The sequence below is a fragment of the Diabrotica virgifera genome, chromosome 3 (assembly GCF_917563875.1).
Source record: "Diabrotica virgifera virgifera chromosome 3, PGI_DIABVI_V3a".
Taxonomy (NCBI): Eukaryota; Metazoa; Arthropoda; class Insecta; order Coleoptera; family Chrysomelidae; genus Diabrotica; species Diabrotica virgifera.
In genome coordinates this window covers 207,901,196-207,924,523 of record NC_065445.1, presented here as the reverse complement: position 1 = coordinate 207,924,523, position 23,328 = coordinate 207,901,196, and the positions used below count along the sequence as shown (strand labels likewise).

The window sequence follows — 23,328 nt, the reverse complement described above, 5'->3', positions numbered from 1 at the left end:
GTTACACGAACAGAAGGGAGTTTCATAGATTCCAATCCTACGTAGATGCTCTGGAAAAAGGCCATGGTTAAGTTTTAGCCGGGTTATTAATGAGGAATGTACTTTGTTATAATTGTAGTTAAAATGAGGTATACATTTGGGTAATAATAAGTGAATAGAAAAGTAATGATTTCTTGATGTCTGCTGAACATCTTCGTATTTGGACCTCCATCTTTCCCTGCCAACACTTCTGATAATAGAAAATAGGTCTTTGAAGTTGAAAATGTTTGTAATTTCTGGTATCTCGGATGTATTTTTTGCCATTCCATCCACTATTTCGTTTCCAACTACTCCACTATGTCCTTTAACCCACAGTAAAGTAACTGTTTTTTTAGTGGATTTTAGATTATGTAATGTTTTTTTAATATCAAGAATAATGGAGTTTTGGAAATTATCTAATGGATGGCTACAAATAGCTTGTAGTACTGCCTGAGAGTCTGAGACTACTACAACGTTCTCGCAATAATTAGAAGCACACCAAGTTAGTGCTTTCTGTATGGCAGCAGCCTCGGCTGTAAAATAGAACAGCAATCCGGAATTCGGTATTTTTCTGCATAATTGTTGTTTGAAACAAAAAATGCGAAACCAGTACTTTCATCTGTTTTTATCCATCTGTATAAATTACTGTTAAATTTTTCCCTAATTTGTTTAGTATGGATTTAAATATAAGATTTGTTAAAGTTGGCAAGTCTGAATAAGATGGCATTATAATGGTTGGTTTGTCTATCAGAACTTCAAAGCCATGTTCGAAAAAAGGAAATTGTGGTAGCTGTAAAATATAAGGTTGGTAAAGATTCGTATCGATAAAAGATTCTGTAAGAGGAGGTGAATGTTTTATTCTCCAGTAAGAATTTGTTAAATTTTCTGTCGAAAGCAGACCTATTTTCTGAACCATAGTTGTATTAAACGTTCTGTATTTTATTAGACATTTGTTTGCTAATATTTGCCTACGTATGTATAAAGGTGGTTCTTGAGCTTCTGCTAGAACTGCATGACTTGGTGGGGACATCATAGCTCCTAGACAGATTTTTATAGATTTATATTGTATTCTGTCTAGTGTTAAAAGATTTGTTTTGCAAGTAGAACCATAAAGAATAGAGCCATAATCTAGAATGGATCGTATGTAGGATCTATAAAACATTAAGAAAATATATTGGTCTGCACCCCAACTTTTTTTGGAAACGAAACGCAGAAGGTTAATTCCACGCTCTGACTTTTGTTTCACATATTATATATGGCTAGACCACAAGAGTTTTTTTATCTAGGAGCATGCCCACATACTTATACTCTTCTGCTAAGGGAAAAGCATAATCACCTATATGGCATTTGCCTCTGATTTTTTGTCTACGTCTTGTAAAACATACAATCGAAGACTTATCTTGTGATATGCTAAATCCCATGTTTTTAACCCACCTATCTATATTCCCAAAGTTACGTTTTAGATTAAACATACAATCATCGTAGGATTTATGGCTGGTATATAAACATATATCATCGGCATACTGTATTATTTTACATTTGTCATCTATCAGGTCATGCAGATCTGCAGTGTAAATATTAAATAATAAAGGTCTTAGAATTGAGCCTTGTGGAAAACCGTTATATAATATTCTTGGACCGTGTAATACATTATTATGGTCACGTAAATATATTTTTCTGTTAACATACAAATTTAATATATTTACAGATAATCTTTTATCGATACCACATGCCACCATTTTTGAATATAATATACCCAAATCAACCACGTCATACGCACCCTTTAAATCTATATACAAACATAGCATAAATTCGTTCTTTGAGAAGCAAAGTTGAATATCCGAAACTAAATGTATGAGAGCATCAATTGTGCCTCGACCTCTACGAAATCCATACTGTGAATAGGGAAAAACTGCTTTACTTTCTAAAAGATGTTCTACTCTCAATTTTATTAGTCTTTCAAAAGATTTTGTTACACATGATAATAAGGAGATGGGCCTATAAGATGATGGAAATTCTGGATTTTTGTTGAATTTAAGTATAGGACATATGACTATATTTTTTAAAGTGTCGCAATATTCTTGTTTCAACCACCAATTATTAAAGATTTGTAAGAGAATGTGTTTAGCATTTAATGGCAATTTGTCCAATATTTTAGAGGTAAAACCGTCTAAACCAGGTGCTGTATTTCTGCTTTTTTTAAGAGCAAACTCTGGTTCTGAAAAAGTAAAAGGTTTTGACATGTGATCTATGTTAGTATTAAAACGAAAAATGTCTATGTTATTATCAGCAATATTACCTGGGGCAGATGAAGGTGCAAGTTGATCTAGTAACTTATTAATGAGATCTTCAGAAAGTTGTGGTTTCTTGTTGTATTGGTTATTGTTGGAAAATGATCTTACAGTTCTCCAAATTTTTGAGAGAGGAGTACTTTTGTTCAAGCTATTTAAAAAATGAATCCAGCTACATTTTTTTTTCATTTTAAATAACCGTCTGGTTTGGGCTGCAATGTTTTTATAAATTATGTAATTATTATAGTTACTTTGCATTCGGTATGCTTTTAAAGCTTCTGATCGTTTTTTTATTATATCTGTATATTCCTCATCACACCAATAGGGCCTTGGGGTTGACGGAGTAAAGGGTTTATTTATGGGCATAGATTTAGAGGCGACAATGGAATTAGTTTGAAAAAGTTGAGCTGTCTGCTCATCGTTTGAAAGATCATCGGTTGTTGAAAAGGTAGAAAGTTGATTCTCTAAATATGTATGGAACAGTTTCCAGTCAGCGCGGGATTCATTCCATTTGGTTGATGGATTAATAAGAAAAGAAGAAGGATTAATTTTAAGTTCTATTTTAATAGGAAAATGATCGAATCCCAGTGTGTCAGAGTGTACTGACCAGTTTATACGGTTTGTTAATGTAGCTGATTTAAAAGTCAAATCAACGGCAGACTGATTCCCACTTGGACCGATTCTAGTAGGTGTTCCGTCATTTTGAAAGACTAGTTCGAGAAAATCCATACTTTCTACTAAAGTTCTACCATTACGGTCATCCGGGATCGGACCCCACATGTAATTGTGGGCATTAAAATCACCACAAAAAACTGTTTTATTAAAATCAAATTGTTTGAATAAATGTATCCAATCTGTTTTATCTACTGTGATGTCAGGTGGTCTATATATAGACACAAAAGATATATTAATTTTATTAAGTAAGACTGCACACACTTCTATTCCACTATTAAAATTATAGTTAATATTTATTATTTGATAATCAATGCTCTTTAATATGAAAATACCTACGCCACCATATCCGCTGTCACGACATTTTGAAACAAAATTATATCCTTTTAATTTAAAATCCATTTGGCTTTTCAACCAAGTTTCGGATAAAATAATAATATCTACATGAAAATTATTAATATAATTTACAAGATTATCCCTATTGCTAACTAAAGATCTACAATTCCATTGTAAAATATTTAACAAGAATAAAAAACCGCTAAACGCCGTAAAAATGAGTGGCGCATAAAATATTCCAACTACAAAAGATCTGATATGAATGTTACGTGGCGCGAAAATGGATTTTCATTTGATGCAAAACAAAATTCTAGTTTTATTTTAAAAGATTTTTCCATAATATTTGCTAAATTTGAAGTAAACGCGCCACAAAAGAGTAACTTTGATACAGTTTGAATTTTGAAACTCTTTTGTGGCGCGTTTACTTCAAATTTAGCAAATATTACGGAAAAATCTTTTAAAATAAAACTAGAATTTTGTTTTGCATCAAATGAAAATCCATTTTCGCGCCACGTAACATTCATATCAGATCTTTTGTAGTTGGAATATTTTATGCGCCACTCATTTTTACGGCGTTTAGCGGTTTTTTATTCTTGTATCAGGAGTTTTTCAAAGTTATTTATAAATTAAATGTATGAAGTTGAATGCAATGTTCCTCTATTACACGTCAAGCTTTATAAGTGGTCACCTTTGTTGCATTATCTCCCAAATCATCTAGTGTACATTCGATGGATATAGATTTATTAGATGGATTATAGATTTTTTTCTATTCGAAATAGATTGAAAAAAAATATATTGAGATGGCCGGTAAATGAAGTCGGATTGCCCGTTGCCAGATCAAATTTAGCGTCGTAACCACTACAACTCATAAACCATTTGGGGAATAATCGTTAATTGGATTATACTTTTGTTATCTTAATAACTTCTAAACGGCTTAACCGATTTTGATCAGTAAACATGAGTTTGAAACGTATTGACTAGTATCTGATTAATCTAAGGTAAAGTATGATAACTGAAGCTATTAGGTACAGGAATTATTGAGCTTTCGAAACCGTTTTTTCCACAGGAAATAGATTTTATCATATTTATGAAGCCTATAACCTAAAAATTCGAATTTTCCCGGATATGAGGTATACATCGTTAGATTCGTCTTGAGTCCTTCTACAAACGCTAAGTTATTAGCGCAATTCGTACGTTGAAATGTTGAGTAATTGTCGAAAAACCAAAATTTTCAAAGTTTAGTTTTTCAGTTTTTCGGCTATAATGACTCGTGTGTATGTCTGATCCTGACGGCATTTGCCGTTCTCCTGCCTCTTTTTGATCCGAATATATATACCCCCAAAAAATATGCCGTTTTGTACCTACCAAGTCCTATAGCTGGCTTATGGGTGGTCAAAAGTCACAAACTACACCGGTTCTAAATCGGCCCTGACCCTCTCTTTAAACACAGAAAAAAAATATCAAATTGGTTTAACTTTCAAACACATATACATACATATCCACAAACATTTTCCCTTTTTTAAATAAAAGTTGAGTCACATATCTAAGCTCTATAACTTTTGAATGGTATAACCGATTTTCAAAATTAGACATGCGTTGGAAAGGTAATGATCAGTTCTATTAGAAACCGCAAAGGTTGGACAAATTTTTAACTTTTTGGGAGCTTTGATGACGAGAACGAAAAACAGACCCTAAATAGGAAGGGCCGTAAAATCTACACCCTTGGACCAAAATCGATGGTTGACATATAAATTTGTGAGTCTTTTCTGAACTTTAAGATGGGAGTTGGCCCAAATTTCAATTCAGTCAGATTTAGAAAATCGAAAATTTTGTGTATATATAGTGTCGCGTGCAGGGTGGTGTGGGTGTGCGCCATTGGCGAGAACTGCCGTTCTCTGGCAATGTTCAAAATTAGACATGCGTTGGAAAGGTAATGATCAGTTCTGTTAGGAGCCGCAAAGGTCGGACTTAAATTTTCGAAGTTTTTGGGAGTTTTGGGGACCAGAACGAAAAACAAATCCAAAATAGGAAGGGTCGTAAAATCGACACCCTTGGACCAAAATGGATGGTTGACATATGAATGGGTGAGTCTTTTTCTAAACTTGAAGATGGGAGTTGGCACCATTTTCAATTCAGTCAGATTTAGAAAATTGAAAATTTCGTGTATATAATAGTGTCGCGTGTAGGGGGGTGTATTTCTGCGCCACTGGCGAGAACTGCCGTTATCTGGTAATCTTTCCGATATAAAACTAACAGCTTCGATAACTAATAAATCGAAAACTATTAATTTTATCAAAAAAATGTGTAATGAAAATTTTTTGTTTATAATTAATATTTTTACCAGCATTTGCGGTCAAAATATAAAAAAAAATTCCACCCTCGAGATGAGGTGGCAACCACCCCATGGCAAAAGCGTCTTTGGGCATCATATAGATTTTGATCCTTGGACTATCCACTACTTATTGTCAAATTTTTAAACAAATCTATCCATTCTGTAAAAATTGCGAAGTGAAAAATTTCAGTTCCTGGACTAATTATACTTTTGGAGCTCTATAACTTCTAAACGGCTTACCTGATGTTGATCACTAAACATGAATTTGAAACGTATTGACAAGTAGTATCTGATGCATCCAAGATCGAGTATGATAACTGAACGTATTACAGGAATTATTGAGCTTGAAAAACGGTTTTTCCCATAAGAAATAGATTTGATCATACTTATGAACCCTATAACTTAAAAATTCGAATTTTCCCAGATATAAGGTATACACCGTTAGACGCGTCCTGAGTCCTTCTACAAACGCTCAGTTATTGGCGCAATTCGTAGGTTGAAATTTTGAGTAATTGTCGAAAAACCAAAATTTTCAAAGTTTAATTTTTCAGTTTTTTGGCTATGGTGAGCAGTGCATATATCTCAGCTTAATCGCTTAGGCGCCATTTGAAAGCTTAACTTAATCCTATTGATTTGGTGTATCTGCGGTTGTCCTGTCTTTCCTTGAACCTAAGATATATACGCCCAAAAATATGCTACTTTTGTATATACCTAGTCCTCTAGCTAACTTACCAGTAGTCAGAAGTCAAAAATTAGACCGGTTCTGAATCGGCCCTCACACCCTCTTGAAACACAGAAAAAAAAATTCAGATCGGTTTAACTTTTCCACACACATACATACATACATACATACATACATACATACATACATACATATCCACAAACATTTTCCATTTTTTAAATAAAAATTGAGTCATATTTCTGAGCTCGATAACTTTTGAATGGTATAACCGATTTTCAAAATTAAATATGTGTTGGAAAGGTAATGATTTATGCTATCAGATGCCGCAAAGGTCGGGCTTAAATTTTTGAAATTTTTGGGAGTTTTGGGGACGAGAACGAAAAACAGGCTTTAAATGGGAAGGGCCGTAAAATCCACACCCTTGGACCAAAATGGAGAAGTAACATATGGATGGACGAGTCTTTTCCTAAACTTTAAGGTGGGATTTGGCCCAATTTTCCATTCAGTCAGGTTTAGAAAATCGAAAATTTCGTGTATATATAGTGTCGCTTGTAGGGGTGTTGTGCGCCACTGGTGAGAACTGCCGTTCTCTGTGGATAATGATTGACTAGGTTGATTGTGTTTATCCATTTGGAAGTTAGTGACTGCTGTCATTAAGACTAGTCCCTATATTATCAGTTTCTGTGTTAGTACCTGTATCTTCTAGATTATTAGAAATAAGTTTTCTTATTTCATTTTCTAAATTGCATATGGGTTGAGCTTGATTAGTAGTATCTATGAGTTGGTTTATGTGAGATGTCACAAGTAATATAAGTTTCTCTTTATAATCAATAAATTCGTCCTGTAAGGATTAGGGATTATCGGATTAAATTTAGGGGTGGGTCTTTTGCTAGTTGAGGCAGAGAAATGGGGTAGAATTGGAGAAGTTGCTTTACGTTTATTAGCTGTATTTGTTGTGTCACTAAATCTTTTTGCCGGTTTGTTTAATGTGAAATTAGAGGTATTGTTAGTTGGGTTAGGTAAGCTTGGAAAATTAGTAATGTTATTTAAAATAGCAAATCTATTATTAGTAGTTATTTTTGCGTAGTTCGGGTTGTTATGTAGTTGCTCTGCTTCTTTGAAATTTATATTTTCTGTTGCCATTATTGTCTTGATTTTTCTCTGTTTCTCGTATATTGGACACTTTCTTGACAACGAGGTGTGCTCGTTAGTTTTACAATATATGCATAGATTATTTTCACTACAATTTTCTTCTGTATGAGAAGTGTCTGAACATTTTTTACATTTACTCTCCTTGGATTTACATAATCTCGAGCTGTGTCCGTACATAAGACATTTGTAACATTGCACCACTGGATGCACGTAAGGATCAACTACGAAGTTACATAAGTTAATTATTATGTTTTGGGGAACTTCATTGCCCAAAAATTCTACAATAATTATTTGTCTTGGTACTAATTGAGTAGTACCGTCGCTGTTGGTTATTTTTCTTTGCATTCTTTGTACATTCACCACCTGTTTTTCAGAAATGATTGCGTCTTTCAGGTAATCCTCCGAAAAGAACGTGTCAACCATTTTGACCACGCCCTTTCTGTGCGTGTAAAATTTAGGGATATAAGCTATTAGATCGTTTTTAATTATCAATTCATGATTAATTAATTTATTTGCTGCAGAATAAGTTTTTAATATGACTTTTACCCTACTAATACCTACCGTTTTTATGTCTACTACATCATGTTTTATTAAAGGATCATTTAACAAAAAAGAACCGACCCTGATGGGAAATAATCTTCCAATACTAGAATTTTTATGTTCAACATAAACAAAGAATGGTGCCTTATCATCAGATTTATACCTATTATCAAAATCGATTAAATTATTTACAGACCTGTTGTTATCCATATTAGGTTTTTTAGAGTTGTTGTGGTCAGGCGGTTCGCCAGAACCTATTGACTCTGCTTCCATATTTACCTAGTTTTTGTTGAAACACTTTATGACTCTAATATATCTGTTTATTAGCACTAATTAAATAAATTCACAAAATATCACAATAGTAATTATTTTGAAAACACCGAAGACAATAATATTGGAGCGACCTTCACTCTATGATTGTCGAAACGATACTGTCCTCTGATCATTCTCCATATTTCCTTCTGTGTTCCGTAGAAGTCGTGTTCCATCTGTTTTGAGAAACTCTCTCGGTGTTCTCTTTTTATTTGTCTGACTAAAATGTTTTTTTCGTTTCTTTTCTGGAATTTTATCGTTTCTGGTTTGTTTCGTGTTTCAAAGAGTGTTAATATGTATCAGAAAGGATTGTCGCAGCAAAAAATTAGAATGGATAAGGAAGACCTGGACATCATCGGAGTATACGGCCCAGAAAATAGTAAGCCCCAAACAACCAGTGGCGTAGCTGAAGATTGCGGGGCCCCCGCGGCAATTTTTGTGGGCCCCCGTATTATAATCATAACGGCAACTATAATAACAGTATAATTACTAAAATATGTGTATATGACAATATTTGGCCTTTCTTTAATAAGTCTTGATTAGTTTATGAATATACATGAAAACCTATTATAGCATGTATCTTAATCCGACAAAACTATTCGTAGTTATTTTTTCGTTGCAAAATTTTATTTATTATTTTTTTTACTCAACTATCCGTTTATTTTTAAATTCCGGTATAATACCCCACTTTCTGCTGCTTTTGCTAAAGTTTTGGAAAACGAATTTTCACATTTCTAGAAGATTATCACGAGTTTCTTCAAAAAGTTGAAGGGCGACCGTTAACTCTGGCGTTTCAGATTGCAAACGTGTTGATGTTAGATTAATAAAGTTAAGTATTTTAGATTGAATAGTAATGTTAACGACGAATTCAAAATTATTCATATGCTCTAATAATGCATTAACTTATACCTACTTTTTCATCGTGTTTTAGATAGCATTGAAATTTTCGTTAAAGATTTCATTACTTGTCGGAAAGCTCGACGCAAAGACATAACAGCATCATGTCTGGATGACCACCGGGTTTTACATAACCTTTTAAGTGTTAGCAAACGCGATGGATCCAAAGTCATAATTGTACATAGTACATCCTAGCTTTTAATATTTTTACTAAAACCACACAATTTTTTAATTAAATCCTAAAAAAGCCAACTCCTGTACACCAACAACGGCATCATTCAACACTAGTTTCAGATTATGGGATGCACAATGAACATAGGAAGCTGTTTTTTCAATGTCAGTTATACGCCTGAATATACACCACTCATAACCCTTGCCCCATCATACAACTTTCTTCTACAGTTGTGTACGGAAAGGTGCTTTGATTGTATAAATTTTAAAATTTCATTTACAAGACCTTCTGCACTTTGGTCTAACATGTGAATAAATCCCAAAAAATTTTCAACAACTTCTCCTTTAGAAGATAAATTATTTTCATCGCAAGGTACATACAGGAAAATAAAATTAAGCAGATCGTGTTTCGAAATATCTTGAGTGGTATGTATCAAGAATTGTTGAATAAAAACTTTTTTTAATTAAATTAATCAATTTGTTTTCAGTTTCTTGAGTCAGCAAACTTCGTTTTGTATTTGGGGGCTCAAGTAATTTTTTTTTTAAGTTTTTAATTTTTTTTATCGATTAATTTAGCTAAAACAGAATCATATTTAGCTAGTAAAAGAACCACCGACAAAAATTACCTTTTTGGGATTAACTTTCATCTAAACTACCAACATGTCCACGAAAGAACTAAACGCTAAATTGTCCCCGAAAAGAGCAAGAGTTACGTCAATTACCCGCTTCATTATTTCCTTCCAAATTTCCTATTTTGATGCTTATTAGGAAAATATGTTTTGTTCCCCAATTTAAAGAAAGTAGAAGTATTAAGCTTGAAGGCTTTAAGGCCCTGCGGGCTTGTCAGCTACGCCACTGCAAACAACAAGGGAAATATTCTATGATCAATTGCAACAAGTAGTAGATCAAGTTAGAGAAAAGTTGATAATACTGGGGGATTTTAACGCTCGAATAGGCAACCAAGTAATAACCGGAATTAAACAAAAACATAATGAGAATGTCAAAAACGAAAATGGAGAACTGATGATAAACTTCTGCACGAATAAAGAACTTCGAATCAACAACACCTTTTTTAACCACAAAGACCAACACAAATATACATTCAATAATACCCGTGAACAAAGATCTATGATAGATTATATTGTAACCAACAGAGATATAATCCATCAAAAATAATCGACGACGTAAGATGACTTAGCTCAGCAGATGTAGGTAGTGATCACAGCCTAGTATTATGTAAAATTAGAATCACCCTGAAATGCTTCACACCTAAGAGAGTGGCACCAACAAAAATAAAATTCAAAGTCGAAGGACTAAGTACGGAGTCCACGGAGTAATTATACAGAAAAAGAATATCAGAGAAGGTTGCTGATAATGAAATACTAGAAAACGATAACATCGAGGAAAGATGGGAAAAACTCAAAAGTAATATAATTAACGCAGTAACAGAATCACTTGGAGAGAGGAAAGTAACGAATACCAATATATCAAAAAAGAAAACCCTATGGTTTCGAGAGGAAGTGAAGGTAAAAAAATTAAAATTTATTACCAGTAAGTACTACTTACTTTGGATTTGTCAGTACCTCGTGTAGAGCATTAGTCAATTTTTCTTCAGTTATTTCTAGAAAAGGAAGTCTTAAACCGTAACCTGCCTGTTGTGCTTTAGCTGCGTTCACCTTCTGATCTGCGAATATCGGCAATACCAATATAGGAACTCCGTGGTAGACTGTCTCCAAAATGCTTAGCAAGCCTCCATGTGTTATGAAGAGTTTTAAATTGGGATGAGCTAAAATAAACAAATTAGTTACCGTTACAACGTTGTAAAATATCGATAAGAATGATCTTATTTATACGATTTTAATATAATTTATCGCACCTTTGACTACTTCTTAAATCAACACACATGTGTGGCCATCCAAATATGAAAAAAGTCATTTAATTGCTAATCCATTGGAGTTCTCCGTATTTTCCTTGACTGTTGCAAACCTTTTGACTTGGAAATCTTTACGCTTTGAAAAATAATTTACTTCTTATTTTTACCATATGTGGGTTAATATAGCTCGGAACGGAGTAGTAACATAACCTCAGTTCGATATTATTGGATTTAATATTCCCGAAACTCTAAAATCCGACCGAACTAAAAGGTTTATTTGCTTAAATTAGACACGCACAAAAGTTAATTAATTTTTACCTTCGTTGTAAAAGTCTATAGAAGCCGATTTCTTACGCTTCTCAGTTAGTCAGTTTAGTTAGTTAGGTAACAATACTACAAATCGCAAAGCTAGTGGGTCGCCTTCAGCAAAACTACCAATCAATTGTAGTCTCCCGAGTGTCAAGCAATCTCAATTCACAATTCTCTCGTTATTCTCCTAAGTCCATAGTTTGGACAATCTCACTTTTATTACAATAATTATTCTCAATTCTCTCGCTATCACGTTTGAGCTTGACACTCAAATTGATTATCCAGTTGGAGTTGACTTTCCTAGTTCGAGTCGACTCAAACGGCTGGTTTTAGTAAAAGTTGATTATAAATATAAAATGAAGATTTTTATTCAACATTTACTAGTAAAAGTAGACTCCAACTAGTTAAAAGTATACTCTTCCCAATGCTATTTAGTAAAAGTTGATTCACACAAACAACCGATTCTAGAAATTAAATGTTAGTGTATATTATCTACAAGAATAAAAAACCGCTAAACGCCGTAAAAATGAGTGGCGCATAAAATATTCCAGCTACAAAAGATATGATATGAATGTTACGTGGCGCGAAAATGGATTTTCATTTGATGCAAAACAAAATTTTAGTTTTATTTTAAAATATTTTTCAATAATATTTGCTAAATTTGAAGTAAACGCGCCACAAAAGAGTAACTTTGATACAGTTTGAATTTTGAAACTCTTTTGTGGCGCGTTTACTTCAAATTTAGCAAATATTATGGAAAAATATTTTAAAATAAAACTAAAATTTTGCTTTGCATCAAATGAAAATCCATTTTCGCGCCACGTAACATTCATATCATATCTTTTGTAGCTGGAATATTTTATGCGCCACTCATTTTTACGGCGTTTAGCGGTTTTTTATTCTTGTATCAGGAGTTTTTCAAAGGTATTTATAAATTAAATGTATGAAGTTGAATGCAATGTTCCTCTATTACACGTCAAGCTTTATAAATTGTCACTTTTGTTGCATTATCTCCCAAATGATCTAGTGTCCATCGAATGTACACTAGATTTTTTTCTATTCGAAATAGATTGAAAAAAAATATATTGAGATGGCCGGTAAATGAAGTCGGATTGCCCGTTGCCAGATCAAATTTAGCGTCGTAACCACTACAACTACATAAACCATTTGGGGAATAATCGTTAATTGGATTATAGTTTTGTATCTTAATAACTTCTAAACGGCTTATCCGCTTTTGATCAGTAAACATGAGTTTGAAACGTATTAACCAGTAGTATCTGATGGATCTAAAATCAAATATGATAACTGAAGCTTTTACAGGAATTATTGAGCTTTCGAAACCGTTTTTCCCACAGGAAATAGATTTTATCATATTTATGAAGCCTATAACCTAAGAATTCGAATTTTCCCGAATATGAGGTATACATCGTTAGATTCGTCTTGAGTCCTTCTACAAACGCTAAGTCATTGGCGCAAGTCGTACGTTGAAATGTTGAGTAATTGTCGAAAAACCAAAATTTTCAAAGTTTAGTTTTTCAGTTTTTCGGCTATACTGAGCCGTGTATATGTCTGATCCTGACGGCTTAGACACTATTTGAAAGCTAAGTCAACACTATTGATTTGATGTATTTGCGGTTCTCTTGCCTCTTCGTGATCCGAATATATATACCCCCAAAAAATATGCCGTTTTGTACCTACCAAGTCCTATAGCTGGCTTATGGGTGATCAAAAGTAACAAACTACACCGGTTCTAAATCGGTCCTGACCCCTTCTTTAAACACAGAGAAAAATATAAAATCGGTTTAACTTTCAAACACACATACATACATATCCACAAACATTTTCCCTTTTTTAAATAAAAATTGAGTCACATTTCTACGCTCTATAACTTTTGAATGGTATAACCGATTTTCAAAATTAGACATGCGTTGGAAAGGTAATGATCAGTTCTATTAGAAGCCGCAAAGGTTGGACAAATTTTCGACGTTTTTGGGAGTTTTGGGGACCAGAACGAAAAACAGACCCTAAATAGGAAGGGCCGTAAAATCGACACCCTTGGACCAAAATGGATGGTTGACATATGAATGGGTGAGTCTTTTTCTGAACTTGAAGATGGGAGTTGGCAAAATTTTCAATTCAGTCAGATTTAGAAAATTGAAAATTTCGTATATATAATAGTGTCGCGTGTAGAGGGTGTATTTCTGCGCCACTGGCGAGAACTGCCCTTATCTGGTAATCTTTCCGATATAAAACTAACAGATTCGATAACTAATAAATCGAAAACTATTAATTTTATCAAAAAAATGTATAATGAACATTTTTTGCTTATAATTAATATTTTTACCAGCATTTGCGGTCAAAATATAAAAAAAAAATTCCACCCTCGAGATGAGGTGGCAACCACCCCATGGTAAAAGCGTCTTTCGGCATCATGTAGATTTTGATCCTTGGACTATCCATTACTTATTGTCAAATTTTTAAGCAAATCGATCCATTCTGTAAAAATTGCGAAGTGAAAAATTTCAGTTCCTGGACTAATTATACTTTTGGAGCTCTATAACTTCTGAACGACTTACCTGATGTTGATCACTAAACATGAATTTGAAACGTATTGACAAGTAGTATCTGATGCATCCAAGATCGAGTATGATAACTGAACGTATTACAGGAATTATTGAGCTTGAAAAACCGTTTTTTTCCCATAAGAAATAGATTTGATCATACTTATGAAGCCTATAACTTAAAAATTCGAATTTTCCCAGATATAAGGTATACACCGTTAGACGCGTCCTAAGTTCTTCTACAAACGCTCAGTTATTGGCGAAATTCGTAGGTTGAAATTTTGAGTAATTGTCGAAAAACCAAAATTTTAAAAGTTTAATTTTTCAGTTTTTTGGCTATGGTGAGCACTGCGTATGTCTTAGCTTGATCGCTTAAACGCCATTTGAAAGCTTAACTCAACCCTATTAATATGGTGTATTTTTAGTTTTCCTGTCTTTCCTTGAACCTAAGATATATACGCCCAAAAAATATGCTATTTTGTATTTACCTAGTCCTCTAGCTAACTTACGGGTAGTCAGAAGTCAAAAATTAGACCGGTTCTGAATCGGCCCTCACACCCTCTTGAAACACAGAAAAAAAAATTCAGATCGGTTTAACTTTTCCACACACATACATACATACATCCACAGAGAACGGCAGTTCTCACCAGTGGCGCACAACACCCCTACAAGCGACACTATATATACACGAAATTTTCGATTTTCTAAACCTGACTGAATGGAAAATTGGGCCAAATCCCACCTTAAAGTTTAGGAAAAGACTCGTCCATCCATATGTTACTTCTCCATTTTGGTCCAAGGGTGTGGATTTTACGGCCCTTCCCATTTAAAGCCTGTTTTTCGTTCTCGTCCCCAAAACTCCCAAAAATTTCAAAAATTTAAGCCCGACCTTTGCGGCATCTGATAGCATAGATCATTACCTTTCCAACGCATATTTAATTTTGAAAATCGGTTATACCATTCAAAAGTTATCGAGCTCAGAAATATGACTCAATTTTTATTTAAAAAATGGAAAATGTTTGTGGATATGTATGTATGTATGTATGTATGTATGTATGTATGTATGTGTGTGGAAAAGTTAAACCGATCTGAATTTTTTTTTCTGTGTTTCAAGAGGGTGTGAGGGCCGATTCAGAACCGGTCTAATTTTTGACTTCTGACTACTGGTAAGTTAGCTAGAGGACTAGGTATATACAAAAGTAGCATATTTTTGGGCGTATATATCTTAGGTTCAAGGAAAGGCAGGACAACCGCAGATACACCAAATCAATAGGATTAAGTTAAGCTTTCAAATGGCGCCTAAGCGATTAAGCTGAGATATATGCACTGCTCACCATAGCCAAAAAACTGAAAAATTAAACTTTGAAAATTTTGGTTTTTCGACAATTACTCAAAATTTCAACCTACGAATTGCGCCAATAACTGAGCGTTTGTAGAAGGACTCAGGACGCGTCTAACGGTGTATACCTTATATCTGGGAAAATTCGAATTTTTAAGTTATAGGGTTCATAAGTATGATCAAATCTATTTCTTATGGGAAAAACCGTTTTTCAAGCTCAATAATTCCTGTAATACGTTCAGTTATCATACTCGATCTTGGATGCATCAGATACTACTTGTCAATACGTTTCAAATTCATGTTTAGTGATCAACATCAGGTAAGCCGTTTAGAAGTTATAGAGCTCCAAAAGTATAATTAGTCCAGGAACTGAAATTTTTCACTTCGCAATTTTTACAGAATGGATAGATTTGTTTAAAAATTTGACAATAAGTAGTGGATAGTCCAAGGATCAAAATCTATATGATGCCCAAAGACGCTTTTGCCATGGGGTGGTTGCCACCTCATCTCGAGGGTGGAATTTTTTTTTATATTTTGACCGCAAATGCTGGTAAAAATATTAATTATAAACAAAAAATTTTCATTACACATTTTTTTGATAAAATTAATAGTTTTCGATTTATTAGTTATCGAAGCTGTTAGTTTTATATCGGAAAGATTACCAGATAACGGCAGTTCTCGCCAGTGGCGCAGAAATACACCCCCCTACACGCGACACTATTATATACACGAAATTTTCAATTTTCTAAATCTGACTGAATTGAAAATGGTGCCAACTCCCATCTTCAAGTTTAGAAAAAGACTCACCCATTCATATGTCAACCATCCATTTTGGTCCAAGGGTGTCGATTTTACGACCCTTCCTATTTTGGATTTGTTTTTCGTTCTGGTCCCCAAAACTCCCAAAAACTTCGAAAATTTAAGTCCGACCTTTGCGGCTCCTAACAGAACTGATCATTACCTTTCCAACGCATGTCTAATTTTGAACATTGCCAGAGAACGGCAGTTCTCGCCAATGGCGCACACCCACACCACCCTACACGCGACACTATATATACACAAAATTTTCGATTTTCTAAATCTGACTGAATTGAAATTTGGGCCAACTCCCATCTTAAAGTTCAGAAAAGACTCACAAATTTATATGTCAACCATCGATTTTGGTCCAAGGGTGTAGATTTTACGGCCCTTCCTATTTAGGGTCTGTTTTTCGTTCTCGTCATCAAAGCTCCCAAAAAGTTAAAAATTTGTCCAACCTTTGCGGTTTCTAATAGAACTGATCATTACCTTTCCAACGCATGTCTAATTTTGAAAATCGGTTATACCATTCAAAAGTTATAGAGCTTAGATATGTGACTCAATTTTTATTTAAAAAAGGGAAAATGTTTGTGGATATGTATGTATATGTGTTTGAAAGTTAAACCAATTTGATATTTTTTTTCTGTGTTTAAAGAGAGGGTCAGGGCCGATTTAGAACCGGTGTAGTTTGTGACTTTTGACCACCCATAAGCCAGCTATAGGACTTGGTAGGTACAAAACGGCATATTTTTTGGGGGTATATATATTCGGATCAAGAAGAGGCAGGAGAACGGCAAATGCCGTCAGGATCAGACATACACACGAGTCATTATAGCCGAAAAACTGAAAAACTAAACTTTGAAAATTTTGGTTTTTCGACAATTACTCAACATTTCAACGTACGAATTGCGCCAATAACTTAGCGTTTGTAGAAGGACTCAAGACGAATCTAACGATGTATACCTCATATCCGGGAAAATTCGAATTTTTAGGTTATAGGCTTCATAAATATGATAAAATCTATTTCCTGTGGAAAAAACGGTTTCGAAAGCTCAATAATTCCTGTACCTAATAGCTTCAGTTATCATACTTTACCTTAGATTAATCAGATACTAGTCAATACGTTTCAAACTCATGTTTACTGATCAAAATCGGTTAAGCCGTTTAGAAGTTATTAAGATAACAAAAGTATAATCCAATTAACGATTATTCCCCAAATGGTTTCTGAGTTGTAGTGGTTACGACGCTAAATTTGATCTGGCAACGGGCAATCCGACTTCATTTACCGGCCATCTCAATATATTTTTTTTCAATCTATTTCGAATAGAAAAAAATCTATAATCCATCTAATAAATCTATATCCATCGAATGTACACTAGATGATTTGGGAGATAATGCAACAAAGGTGACCACTTATAAAGCTTGACGTGTAATAGAGGAACATTGCATTCAACTTCATACATTTAATTTATAAATAACTTTGAAAAACTCCTGATACAAGAATAAAAAACCGTTAAACGCCGTAAAAATGAGTGGCGCATAAAATATTCCAACTACAAAAGATCTGATATGAATGTTACGTGGCGCGAAAATGGATTTTCATTTGATGCAAAACAAAATTCTAGTTTTATTTTAAAAGATTTTTCCGTAATATTTGCTAAATTTGAAGTAAACGCGCCACAAAAGAGTTTCAAAATTCAAATTGTATCAAAGTTACTCTTTTGTGGCGCGTTTACTTCAAATTTAGCAAATATTATGGAAAAATCTTTTAAAATAAAACTAGAATTTTGTTTTGCATCAAATGAAAATCCATTTTCGCGCCACGTAACATTCATATCAGATCTTTTGTAGTTCGAATATTTTATGCGCCACTCATTTTTACGGCGTTTAGCGGTTTTTTATTCTTGTACATACATACATACATATTCACAAACATTTTCCATTTTTTAAATAAAAATTGAGTCATATTTCTGAGCTCGATAACCTTTGAATTTTATAACCGATTTTCAAAATTAAACATGCGTTGGAAAGGTAATGATCTATGCTATCAGAAGCCGCAAAGGTCGGGCTTCAATTTTTGAAATTTTTGGGAGTTTTGGGGACGAGAACGAAAAACAGGCTTTAAATGGGAAGGGCCGTAAAATCCACACCCTTGGACCAAAATGGAGAAGTAACATATAGATGGACGAGTCTTTTCCTAAACTTTAAGATGGGATTTGGCCCCATTTTCAATTCAGTCAGGTTTAGAAAATCGAAAATTTCGTGTATATATAGTGTCGCTTGTAGGGGTGTTGTGCGCCACTGGTGAGAACTGCCGTTCTCTGTGGATGTTCAAATCGTGATATTTATAGTCCAGGCTGTATCGTCGCCCCCGTTAAGTAAATTATTCCAGTTCGATTTCTTTGCACAAACTTACTCAAAAAGAGGTCCTTATAACGAATCCACAGGGTGTCAGGTGGTACGGTAATCGAAAAATTGTTTAAACAATTTATTTTTAGACAAATTCACAAAAAAATTCACTTAAGACATTTTTTTACATCATTTGGTCATTCGGAGCAAAAGAGGTCTTTTGTGATTTTTCTGTAAAATTTATTGTTCTCAAGTTATACGCGATTTAAAATTTGAAAAATGCGAAAATGACCATTTTCAAGGCTTAATAGCTCAGTTAAAAATTATTTTTATGAAAGTCAGAAAGTCACCAGTCAAATTTTAACGACCCCCCCCCCCCCCTACAAGTTACTGAAGAAATATTTGTCATTATTGTATTACTAAGCTGTTATTTTTAATTAACGTATTAAAAATTAACGTATTATATTAAGGGCCGGTTGTTCGAACGCTAATCAACAATGATCATTATCAAATATTTAATTACTGTCACCAACTGTCAATGTCAACTTTGATTTGGTTGCTGAAATGATAATTATTGATTACAATTATGAAATTACTTAATCAATTATGTTAATAATTGTTATGTTAATTGATTAACTAATCTCATAATTATAATCATTTAGTTTTCAGCAACCCAATAAAAGTTGACATTGACAGTTGGTGGCAGTAACTAAAAATTTGATAGTGATCATTGTTGATTAGCGTTCGAACAACCGGCCCGGGTAACGTATTTAGGAGCGTATTGAGGCGGCTGTCAATGTGAGTGCGACTAAGATGGACCATTGGACGGTCGGAATGGAGGATCTTACTCGCACTCACATTGACGGCCGCCTCAATACGCTTTTAGCGCTCATTGTTGATAACTAAAAATAACAGCTTAGTAATAAAATGACAAAAATTTCTTCAGGATCTTGTAGGGGGGGGGGGGGTTTAAACTTTGATTAGGTGACTCTCTGACTTTCATAATAATAGTTTTTAATCGAGTTATTAAGCCTTAAAAATGGTCATTTCGGATTTTTCAAATTTTAAATCGCGTATAACTCGAAAGCTATCAATTTTAGAGAAAAATCACAAGAGACCTTTTTTGCCCCGAATGACCAAAATAATCTAAAAAAATTTGTCCAGAGTGAAATACTTAGTTATTTATAAAACAGGCAAAAAGTGCTTCACGCACAGTTTCATACAATATTTTATCTACCAAAAAACAAATAAAAAAACTGCAACTCTTCGTCACTGGAATACATTCCTATTTTACAATTTTTTAGAACTATGACATTTAAAAATTCAAACTTCTGTCAAACCACAAAACTGTCAAAACTTTTTTTGTAATTTTGTAGAGTGTGCTAAAAACAGTGCGAAAAGTAAATCCCATTACTTCAGGCACACTTTAAACCCTTCATGTACAGTACAGTATGCCCATACAGTATGCCCCATACATGTACAGTATATTTACAATTTTCACACAATAAAAAATTATACATGAGGTAGAGTAGATAAGAATTATTTTTGTGAATTTGGTTAACAAAAATTGGTTAAGCAATTTTTCGACCGCGGTACCGCCTGACACTGTGTATTTGTTATAAGGATGTATTTGTTTGAGTAAGTTTGTGCAAAAAAATCGAATCAGAATAATTTACCTAACGGGGGCGACGTTAGAGTCTGGACTAATAAGTAGTTGAAACGGTCAAAACCAAGAGACGCACACTCATCAAAAATGCACGTTAGATTATACTCTTATACATTGTATAATCTACTTTTACTAACAAGGGTTAGGAAGAGTCAACTTCAACTAGTAAAAGTTGATTTAAATTTCTCAAATCAACTTTTACTACTCGTTTCAGTTGGAGTTGACTCGAACTAGGAAAAGTCAACTATAACTGAGAATCAACTTGAACTGTAACATATACATTTAATTTATACACAAATAATTCAATCGGGTAGATCAGCATACCTTATAACTAGTACCTTATAACTACTAGATGTAAGGAATTTAAATTCCGATGAGATATGCAGTTATCCTATAACAATTTGTGACAAAAATACAGCCGAATATTGTAAAGAAACATCTAAACAAACCACAAATGTTCAATACTAAATTTAAAATAGAAAAATCACAGGACGTAAAAATTGGCTCAAAAATCATTTTGGAAGAGTAGCTATCAAATCTGCGAGTTGCTTTTCTCATGGTGTAAGGTGTGCTATAGCTACGGTGACCATATCTTTTTAAAGAAAAAAAAGTGCAAAAAACAAAAATGTATTAAAAACGCAAAATGTATCTTGTTATTGGACAAATATAACTTTTTGGCAATAAAAATAAATCAACTATGTAGCTAAACATAAAAAATTATATCAATTAAACTAAACATAACACATTATATTAACTTTGAAAAAGTTGCAAGCCTGTAATTAAGAGTTTTTAGATGAGGGACCTGGAATAGCCTCATCTTCTTCCGGTTTTTTGCATCATGCATATTTTTCTGAACTTAAAATTAATTTAAGAAGGTCCGGCTTCGACTAAAGTAAATGAAACATTTCATACAAGTCTCATCAAAATTTGCGTATACCAGCTGCCTTGAGAGTGGATATGGACATTTGAGACTTTTCCGACGTCCAATAATAATTATTTATTAGAGAAAATAAACGCTCGATAGCCGGACCAGTACCCGGAAGACAAAACATAAATTCGCATATTTGTAAGTTTTTCAGTTTCAATTGATCTACACATTTAAAAACTTCAAGTTATCGATCCTTACTATTTTTTTCTTCTCTGTTCCACTCAGCAATTTTTTCACTTGTAGCCCACATTTTTCAAAATTCCCAGTTCGTCAAAGAGTTGATCTTCATTTAACATGGTTGCCTTGATATACAATTTAAAAGTTTCGAGAGAATAACAAACATCATTCCATGTTATTTCACTTCTTAGATCTATCCTTTTGAATAGTTTAAATTCATGAAAATTTGTACTCAGTTGTCTAGGTAGGTTACACATTTTGTGTAAAAATATTTCACTTGTGCAGTGAAGTTTTGTGCACGACCACCGCACCATAAGCCTGATGTCTCATACACTTAAAATGTTTTTAAAGATCATTCATAAACGCATTTACCAAACACTTGATATGGATATTGAAGAAACCCACTTTGGATTCCGTAGAGGCGTAGGTACCCGTGAAGCTCTGTTTGCATTCAACGTACTAATCCAGAGATGCTTGGATGTGAACTATGTACGTCTGTTTCATAGATTACAACAAGGCTTTCGATAAAGTCCGCCACAAAGAGCTAATGGACGTCCTCAAAGCAAAACAATTACAATACAATGACCTTTGAATTATAACAAATCTATATTATAAATAGCAGGCACACATACGCATTAACGAACACACATCAGAAGAGTTCGAAATTAAAAGAGGAGTGCGATAGGGGCGTGTATTGTCACTACTACTATTCAGTGCATACTCTGAAGAAATTATGAAAAAAGCTCTTGAGGGAGGAACAGCAGGAATAAAGGTAAATGGAACGCCAATTAACAACATTAGATAGGTATGCAGACGATACTATCATAATAGCGGAAAACCTCCAAGACCTCCAAAACACAAGATAGTTGAGTATGGAGAAGAATATGAATTATCAGTAAACATCAAGAAAACTAAACACTTTATGAGGATATCAAAAACCCAAAATAATGATAAAAGCCTGACAATTAAAGGTAAAACTTTAGAACAAGTTGAAAACTACAACTATCTTGGCACAATAATTAATCACACAAACGATTACTCCAAAGAAATCAAAGTTCGAATAGAGAGGACAAGAACAAACTTCAATAAAATGAGAAAGGTAGTTTGTGTAAGAGAACTGAAATAATTAAGACTTGAGAGTTAGGCTGGCAAGGTGTTATGTTTTCTCAACTCTGCTTTACGTGATAGAAGCATGGTCAATTAACGTGTCGACTACTAAAAAGTTGGAAGCATTTGAACTGTGGGTGAAGGTACCTGAAGATAGCATGAACCGAGCCTGTCACAAACAACGAAGTCATGAGAAGAGTCAACAAAAGAATGGAAATATTGGAAACCATCAAGACACAAAAGCTGCAATACCTGAAACAGTATACAAAGAAATTTGTTTAAAAGTACATAATAAAATATAAAAATATTCATTTTTTAGAAAAAATAAGTACATTTGCGTGTCCTTGGAAAGGCTTTAAAGTACTATTGTGTTTTCAATTTTATCAATCAAAGGCAAAATAAAAATTAAATTAAATTTTTTTTTAAATAACGCGGGCACAGAAATTTGATACACCCTGTATATTGAGCTGTAAATATTTATTAGAATTTAGTTTGGATGTAAGTGGATTTCTCTTTTTAATGAGCTTTCCGATGAACCATTAAAGACTTTTGTGAATAATTAAAGTGAAAAGGACGATGTATTTAGATTTAAAATGAAAATAGATTGTTTATTACGAGAACTGTAGAATCCACAGGTAGATCTAATTATCACTTTCTGGGAAAGTGGTTTAAAAAGTAAGTTTGGAATTTTAATATCTTTGTTCAACACGAGTAAATGTTGTAGAGTTTCCCCGAAAGTAATTAGGATGGTCGAAATAATTTTGAAAATGAATGTTGTTTGTCGAATGGAAAAGATTGTTTCTGATTCTTGGCAAGTT

General features: G+C 33.6%; 1 protein-coding gene across 2 annotated transcripts in view; it reads right to left on the bottom strand.

Annotated features, from left to right (window-relative positions):
- The window catches only part of LOC126881515 (UDP-glycosyltransferase UGT5-like), an 81,163-nt gene that overhangs the window by 10,371 nt on the left and 47,464 nt on the right, over nucleotides 1-23,328 (bottom strand). For both annotated transcript variants that reach the window (XM_050645812.1, XM_050645813.1), the window contains exon 4: nucleotides 10,970-11,189. In XM_050645812.1, the coding sequence (XP_050501769.1) occupies nucleotides 10,970-11,189 (220 nt within the window). The remainder of the gene's footprint in view (nucleotides 1-10,969; nucleotides 11,190-23,328) is intronic.